General features: G+C 36.5%; 1 protein-coding gene across 1 annotated transcript; it reads right to left on the reverse strand.

Annotated features, from left to right (window-relative positions):
- Positions 1-1,007: 1,007 nt before the first annotated feature.
- LOC106640193 (uncharacterized) lies at positions 1,008-4,812 on the reverse strand. The gene is given in 10 exon segments (XM_014354148.3): positions 1,008-1,125; positions 1,276-1,419; positions 1,496-1,619; positions 1,733-1,955; positions 2,046-2,202; positions 2,204-2,306; positions 2,418-2,588; positions 3,227-3,358; positions 4,700-4,739; positions 4,741-4,812. Coding segments are annotated over 10 exon segments (1,263 nt in total). The 3' UTR covers positions 1,008-1,028.
- Positions 4,813-9,504: the final 4,692 nt, after the last annotated feature.

Genomic DNA, 9,504 nt, shown 5'->3' on the forward strand with positions numbered 1-9,504 from the left:
CGTTTTTCGTTTTTTTTTTTATTTTTTTCCAAACGAGAAAGCAGATTGTAATATACTTTTGTAAATAATTGATTAATACATCATCATAGTTTTATAAAGGTTTGAGTCTAGTAATTTTTAAGCAAGTCCTAAATTCCCTTTCATACATACCTCATAGATCATATCAAGCAAACAAAACATGTTAAAATCATGGAATTTAATACATATCAATCAATTGTCATCACATGTTAAATAAATTTTTTTGACACTCAACATTCAAAGCCACTGATAATACCAGTACTTTACTTTTTTCAGGCCACAAAATACGATATTTAGTATTATTGGAATTAAGCATCCCTTGAACGCTACTTTTCAAATTCGGTATAAGAAAATAAAAATAACGTCAGCATTTCAGATCTTATCGATTAGTTCATGTAGAAATTTACCATACAATTTTATCAAAAAAGGCATATGCTACAGATTCTTTTGTCTCTTTCGTTGTTTTTTTGAACATGAAGTCTATGAAATCCGAAATAGTCATCCCATGTAATATAAATAGACAGTCACAAGAAAATAAAACAATAGCTATTGTATTAAAATTTCTCGTACTTATCGTTTTATTTTTCATCTACAATTTATGTGATAAATTAGGCAAATTCGTTATACATATCAGTTGGCGTGCAAAATAAATAACGTTTAATCGTCGATTCGACTTTTCGACTAGAATGGCACAAATGTAAAACGCTCAATACATACGTGTGTATATGTATATATCAAACAATGAGAATAGTTATAAAAGCGGTTGTATACAAAAAAAAGGTCAATTACATCCATAAGCTGAGAGAAATAACTTAAAAATACTGCAACAGGTGGAAAACAGGGAGGGATCGAACACGTTATTTATGTACTACATAAGTAGATAGTGGGAACTACCCTAATATCCAAGTTAAAAAAAAAAAAAAAAAAAAAAAAAAAAAAAAAAAAAAAAAAAAAAAAAAAAAAAAAAAAAAAAAAAAAAAAAAAACAGTTGCTCGGAATAAAAATAAGAATCAGTAGCGCGCGTAGCGACCGTAGTAGTTGGCTGCACGGCCACCCTCGATGGGATTGCAGGAGAAGAGTGCGTCCCCTCGGTAACCCTCGGCGCACCTGAAAAGAAGTGATAATTTTTTGTTTTATCGATTCATCGATACCCACGTATTGAATAATTTACATAAATTTTATCACTCTTAATGTATTTTTTTTATACCTCCTTGTTACTTGGCGTGTATTTCTTTTAGTATGATTAATAATACTTACTGGCACACTGCAATGTGTCTTCTAGGTGTACAATTGGCATTTAAACCGCACTCACGGCCCGTGCACGGGTTCTGACAGGCAAAGTTGATGCACGCCTGATTGTCCGGGCACTCGTTGTTGGACAAGCACTCGCCCCTCTTACAACTGATAACATAATATGTCATACATCACTTAAATCAGATCAAATTGCATACAATGCAATATATATACACGCGTGTACCTGATTAGCGCGTTTCCAACATAGCCGTGGGGACACCTGCAAACCGGGCGCTTCTTACCCGTGTTGTCATGGCCCGGTCGGCACTCGGCGTTGGCACCGCACGGATTTCCGCTGCACAGGTCCTCTGCAAGTCAATGAACATTGTAGCCCCAAAGAGTTATTGTTGTTATCGGGGGCATTTTGCATAATGTACGCACTAATATTAATTTAATACACGTATGTATGTATATATTATACCATCGGTGAAGGGCCGACAGAAAACGAAGGGGTCGCCAGTTTTGTCCTTGGGACAACTGCAGACGGGCGTTACGTCGCGGAGCTCGCAATTGGCGTTGGTGCCGCAGGTGCCCTCGCAAGGATCGACGCATTTCTGATAGAGGCAGGCAGGCTTGCCGGCAGGACAGTCGGAGTGCTGGGTGCACTCGGGCTGGCAGGATATGAGCGGGTTACCCAGCCAATTCTGCAAGAATGAGAAAAAAAATTTCAATGGTTATGTATTTTACGTATGTAATGTATATGTGGTTTAAAAGATGTGTATGATGATGATGACCTTGGGACAGGCGCAGTTGGCTCGGTGGTTGATGACGTTGCACTCGGCGCTCTCGGCGCTTACGGAGGCGCACGGGCTCTCGTAGCGAAAGTCCTTCGAGCAGTGCTGGTGCTGGGGACAGTCAAAGTCGGACTCGCACTCGTGACGGCAGCCCTCAAGGACGCCCTCGGTATCCCGACAAACAAGAGCACACCGCCACGCCGTTCTTGACTTCGCACTTGGTGTTGGCCCCACAAGGATTTGGGCTCTTGCACGGCGCCTCTGTTTGGGATATCATCATGAAATTTACTTTTACGCCAGGGAGTAAATGTGTGTAGTTGTTCATAACATTGAGAAAAAAAGAAAAAAAAAAAAAAGAAAAAATGTACTTGCCAGGGTCGTAGACGCAATTGTGCAGTGGATTGCCCGTGTGACCTGGAGGACAGTTGCACACCAGTATGTGGTTGACCGTCTGGCAGAGCGCGTTTGTGCCGCAGGCGTAGGTACACGGATCGATGCATCGGTTCCCGCTGCAGGTGCGGCTTCCAATGCAATCCTCGTTTACTGCAATTTCGGGGACAAAACAGATATATTATTTCTTTTATTTGCAGGATTTTTCATCCCCATTGATTCCCGTTAAAAATTTTAAAATTATATTTTAGTATTGGTAATTTAAAAAACATATACGCGCTCGGTTAATGATTGTTGATCAAAGTGACCATGCACACCTTTTATTGAATTGCACTATTTTTCTTTTTAACTCGCATTTATTTTATTTTCAGAAAAGAAACGAGTTAATCGGTATAGTAGTTGTTTGAATCGTAATAGAAGAAGATAAAAAAAATAAAATAAATTGTGAGAACTAGTCAATAACGCGATCCAGAAATGTGTGATGAAAAGATTACGAAATAAGGCTCGATGAGGAACCAAAAAAGGGGCTACGTGACCTTGCGCGTTCGCCGCGCGTAATAATATAATCGTTTGCCATGCAATTATGGTCTATACAAGTGAGCTTGATACTCCACTTGTATGTACTATATTTCCGTAAATATATATACACGCGCACACCTTTTTATGGTGACGTAAGTGCTCGATGATAGATTAGGCATTGCCAATTAAGTATATTGCAGGTATACGAAACGTAAAAACTGACATTGTGGCTGATGATGATGATAATGATTATAATAATAATAAATACTTACTGATGCATTCGACACGCTCGCACCTCGTAAGAGGATCGCCATCGTACAGATTCAAGCACGAACAAACCGGCCGGCCCTCGCTCATCGTACACCTGGCGTTCTGGCCGCATGTGTGGCTATCACAACTGGTTGCTGTGTGTTTGTTGAAAAACATGTATGTTCATTTTTTTTTCTTTGCAATTTTTGTTCCCAACCCACGACATATTTCGCTTCAATTACAGAAAAAAATTTCACTTTCGTAAAAATGGTAAAAAATGGTAAGAAACGTCTTTCCCCACCTTATGATTATTAGAAAATGGCTCGAAACCATAAAAAAATTTAAAGATCCAAATTGGGGTGGAGCACCACTTCTGCGTAATTAACGCATTTTCTAATTTTAAAATAGCAACAATTTTTTAAATTTATTTTAAGAGAAAAATATTTTTTCCTTATAACCGGCCAAGAGATTTCAAACCATTTCTATGATCCTCGAAAACAAATTCCCCTTTTTCCGGGATTAGCGCAACGAAATACTTAGTGTGTCCCAAGTCTTGGAAAATTGTTTCTCATCGATTCAAGGTTGATAAATAAATCGGAGGTATAACAAAGGTGCACTTCATAAATAAATTTAAGTCATCGAGTAAAAACCTGTAATAAATGTATACCTCCACGTGCAAAAAATGAACCTTGTATGGGTATACACAAGTATAGTTTGAAACCAGTTGACTTTCGCCATAGAATGATGATACGTCAGAGGCCCATATATTTATACAAATAATGTTACTTCGTCGTTGAAATATCTCAAAAACAAATCAGCTTGCAAGTTTTTTCTTTTTATTTTCGATCTTTAAATATTATCTTCGCTCTTCTACGCGTATAGGGATACACTTTACTCGTAAGATTGTTTTTATTTTATCAGTTAATGCTATAGTATACATCAAAGAAAATTTTTTAACGACTGTTCCAATGAACAGATGTGAAAAATAAAATAAAATAAAATTCAGAGTTGCCGGAAAAACACAAGGTATAATGATAAAATCGATTTAAAGCTTCTCCTACTAGTGTTTCTGAATTGCTACGTGTAAGAAAAACCTCCAGTCTTCGTTCGCATACGCGGCGAATAATCGTTTCCTGTAACTTTGAGACTTACTCTGCCAAGTACGCGATTGAATAAGGGGTATCATAAAAATTCTTCGCTCCACTTGCTTATATATACAGTGCACACCTATTATTGCGTAATAATTAAAATGATGGACAATTACCTCGAGCACCCGATTAGTTGGGTCTTTTGCGCATCAACAGAACATCAAAAATAATAACCGCGAAAAATAAGTAATTATTTAACCGATCTATATCAATTATCGTTTGAGCGAAGATTTCAATCGCACGAGTTTCAATAGCTGAATTTTCGTGAAAAAAAATTAATTTCCTTATTTACTCAATAGTTGAATGTATAGTGTTGGGGAAAGTAAAAACAACAACAAGGGCACTTACCTCCACTGAGTACCTTCGAGCCGTAAAATACGTTGCTTGCCCATGGGCAGCATCGCCACCGCCGAAGTGGCACACAGCGCGACCAGCAGAACTGTAGTCTGCATTGGCTTCATTTTGTTAGCTGTAGACCTTTTCAAAAAGCGGAGAAAAGAAAGTTGTATCGTTTATCGGTTTAAAATATCAGTTTAAAATATCGGTTTTGAAAATTGAGAGATAAATAATTTATATTTTGAAGGCTCGCAATGGAAAAAGCGAATTATCGTTTTCCGCGAGGCAAACAAGATTAATCAAGTATGTACCCAGGAAAAAAAAAGGTTCGGAAGCTCACTTGAAGCCGACGACTGATTTGAATGAAAAATCGGCAAGGTAAGTGTATACACAGATGTAACGATCAAAGAGCGAAGAGTACGTATAAAAGAGTATACGCGACGGTTAAACGATCCGCGCTTGGCTGGACCGCAAGGCGAACTGACTCTGAAATCGTCAAAAGCAAGTCACTATATAATCCCATGGCTATAACGTTTAAGTTAAAAGCGATGTGTGTGTATATATATATATATGCACATGTGAGTACACCGATGGAATCCATGGCCAGTAAGCGCCCCGGGTTTTGCGGGGATTGGCGCTTGTGTTATTTTATTTATTTAATTAATAAACAAAGCGGCCAGTAAGCGCCCCGGGTTGTGTAAGGATTGGCGCTTGTGTTATTTTATTTATTTATTCAATGAATTCAATGAACCCGGGGCGCTTACTGACCGCTTTGTTTTTTAAAATAACAAATAAAATAACACAAGCGCCAATCACCACACAACCCGGGGCGCTTACTGGCCGCTTTGATAATTAATTGAATAAATAAAATAACACAAGCGCCAATCACCACACAACCCAGGGCGCTTACTGGCCGCTTTGTTTTTTAAAATAATAAATAAAATAACACAAGCGCCAATCACCACACAACCCGGGGCGCTTACTGACCGCTTTGTTTTTTAAAATAACAAATAAAATAACACAAGCGCCAATCACCACACAACCCGGGCCGCTTACTGGCCGCTTTGATAATTAATTGAATAAATAAAATAACACAAGCGCCAATCACCACACAACCCGGGGCGCTTACTGACCGCTTTGTTTTTTAAAATAACAAATAAAATAACACAAGCGCCAATCACCACACAACCCGGGGCGCTTACTGGCCGCTTTGATAATTAATTGAATAAATAAAATAACACAAGCGCCAATCACCACACAACCCGGGGCGCTTACTGACCGCTTTGTTTTTTAAAATAACAAATAAAATAACACAAGCGCCAATCACCACACAACCTGGAGCGCTTACTGACTGCTTTGTTTTTTAAAATAATAAATAAAATAACACAAGCGCCAATCACCACACAACCCGGGGCGCTTACTGGCCGCTTTGATAATTAATTGAATAAATAAAATAACACAAGCGCCAATCACCACACAACCCGGGGCGCTTACTGACCGCTTTGTTTTTTAAAATAACAAATAAAATAACACAAGCGCCAATCACCACACAACCCGGGGCGCTTACTGGCCGCTTTGATAATTAATTGAATAAATAAAATAACACAAGCGCTAATCACCACACAACCCGGGGCGCTTACTGGCCGCTTTGATAATTAATTGAATAAATAAAATAACATAAGCGCCAATCACCACACAACCCGGAGCGCTTACTGACCGCTTTGTTTTTTAATATAATAAATAAAATAACACAAGCGCCAATCACCACACAACCCGGAGCGCTTACTGACCGCTTTGTTTTTTAAAATAATAAATAAAATAACACAAGCGCCAATCACCACACAACCCGGGGCGCTTACTGGCCACTTTGTTTTTTAAAATAATAAATAAAATAACACAAGCGCCAATCACTACACAACCCGGAGCGCTTACTGACCGCTTTGTTTTTTAAAATAATAAATAAAATAACACAAGCGCCAATCACCACACATTCCAGAGCGCTAGATGATGATTTTGAAAAGTAATAAAATTTATAAAGTAATAACACGAATGCCCATCACAAAACTATAAAGAGCACTTTCTTGTTTGCGTAAAACTTTTTTTATCATTTGATGCTTTCTTCAAACAAACAATGCAACCAGTACGCGCCCCGGGTTGTGTGGTGATTGGCGCTTGTGTTATTTTATTTATTATTTTAAAAAACAAAGCGGTCAGTAAGCGCCCCGGGTTGTGTGGTGATTGGCGCTTGTGTTATTTTATTTATTCAATTAATTATCAAAGCGGCCAGTTAGCGCCCTGGGTTGTGTGGGGATTGGCGCTTGCGTTATTGTTTATTGTATTTTATTAATTAGTAAAGCTTGTGATACTGTCTTTAGGCGCGTTGGGTTATTGGGTTAAATAGCTTAGGATTAATTTATCAAGTTATGGTGTATGAAATGTTGTCGAGTTATCTGAGGTTTTGCGTCTTGCTCCATATAGCCAATTTGAATTTCCCGCAAGTTTGCCAGTCACATCTGAGAGCACTGCTGCAGAGAATATAATTCTGGAGCTGTTCACATATAAATATAATATATATGACTAATGTAGAGAAGAAATAACACAGGTCTTATGGGAGGACTCTTGTTTTTATTTTTTTTGCGCACTTAAAAAGATATTGAGCTTTAAAAGGTTGTTAATTCCATGTTACTGACAGTATAAGCGTTACGTAGTTTTTTTTTTCCTTTGATGAATTCGTTCATGAAGGTTGAAACAGCGTTTTGAACCTGGTGAGAGTATATAGGTTCGAAGGGTAGGATCGCCAATATAGAGATCAAGAGGTCGTCTGTAAGAGAGAAAAAGGTGTTTCGTCCCGAGAGCACGCCAGGACTCATCAGTGAGGTTGATGACGGGCTTCCTGCCTTATAGACACAGAAGAGGTGTGGGCCTAGAGTCACTCGATCGGTGCGGGAATTTCGCCGCTTGACGAGAGCGAATATTAGGGGCTTGGCCACCTGGCGAGTAGAGCCTGAAGCGCGAGAGATGTGAGATGTGAGACGCCACATAATTAGCAGAGCGTAATCCAGATATTTAGTTTTACAATAAGATTGTTTTTAAATAATAAAATTATAGATGCCCATAATTTTTATGAATGCCATTAATAGTAAATTATTACTATCCCACTTATAACTATAATATATAATAGTACTTGGTGTAAACAACAATTTTTTAATGTACCAAATAAAGTGGGGAATTTATGCTGTGATTTAAAAATTTTTATCCAATTTTTTAAAAGTTTATTAAAGTATTGTCATTCCTAAACCTACTGTTTTCACATATTATAGCAAGCACTTTTCATTTAGCTTTGCATTCTCATGACTCATATTTTGAATAAAATAATAATCGTTGTTGTACGATGTTTTTTTATTAACGTGAAATCCAGTTATTCATTCTACAAAACTAAAATATTGGTAATATAAGCTTAAGAAAGAAAAAAAAAAGTTTTATTTAATAATTATTTTACATAAAAAATGAAGGTGAAAATCAACATTCGACAAATTAGTAATTTAACAGAAACGCATCTCAATCGATCGTTAACGTTAGTCAGTGTTGAATGCTGTTTAGTATTTCTTTACACACCCCTATAGACATTTTTTCCTGGCACTGCATCAAAAACTGTTTGAGTGTTTCTTTCTTAAGAATATCTATGATTTCATTTTTACAATACTTAGAGGTGGTGAATAGAGGTACGTTTTCATACCCAAACCTAAACCTTCTGTAAGGTACGATGTAATTCTGCCAGTAGTTTTACAATAAATCTCATGTAACAGTTAATTGTAAACATGGAGTTGAAGAAGGTAAGATAGATTTGTACGCTGCCATTTGCTATTTTTCAGACTTCCCATAAAAATGTCAGTTATTAAATTGTATTTAAACTACCATTTGAATAAATCAAGAATATTTTTTTAAATGTCTCCTATTGTTAAAAATAAGTTTATTAAACGTAAGCTGTCTTTTAAAAAGCATAAGCGAATAAAAAAAATATACGAAAAATCTTCAAAAAGTTACGCTTAATGAAATTTAATTAGTGACCCCATACGAGTCCATACTAAATTGTGAAATTAAATTGTTTTTTTCTCGAACATACGTATGGAAAGAAAATTTGGAAAAATTTATGAGCACGTATTATGATCTCAAGAAGAACGAAATTTTTTCAGTGCATGAAAAACATTTTATGCTAAATAACCTTGTAAGTCCTTGTAATTATGTATAAAACAAAATCTTAATATGAAAAGCACATGTGATTTTAATATTATCAATACGTTTGAAGCTGAATTTTTAATCCTACGTGATGATAAAAAAGTAAAATTTTTTTACAATTATTAAGTGTAATTGAAGCACGCTAGATATGACTAGATTACTTTATATTTTACGTTGTCCTATAACAAAACACATAAAAACCCACGATCAATGACAGTACAAACATTTTAACCCTATTGCTTAAAACGCCTCTCATTTTTATTAATAGATAACATTTGTAGTAATAATTAACATTTGAAAATATTGTTATGAGACAATATTGTCTTAAGAGCCACATGGCGGCTCTGTAGGCTACGTAACATTTGCCTTAATATTAAGATCTTAATGGCCGGGGTTCCCACTTTGAACTATATCTATATATATACGATATGTATATATCAATTGCATGGCAAAAAAAACATTCAATTTAAACTGTCATTTATATATGACGGGAGGATCGAATTTTTGAAAGATTTTTATGAGTATCACCTTTGTCTTACTTAAAAATCCATCAAAAATTAATAATAAAAGTGAAACATGTC

The sequence above is a fragment of the Copidosoma floridanum genome, unplaced genomic scaffold, assembly GCF_036245765.1.
Source record: "Copidosoma floridanum isolate Cflo_tuat_1 unplaced genomic scaffold, Cflo_Japanese_pri ptg000035l, whole genome shotgun sequence".
NCBI classification, from domain to species: domain Eukaryota; kingdom Metazoa; phylum Arthropoda; class Insecta; order Hymenoptera; family Encyrtidae; genus Copidosoma; species Copidosoma floridanum.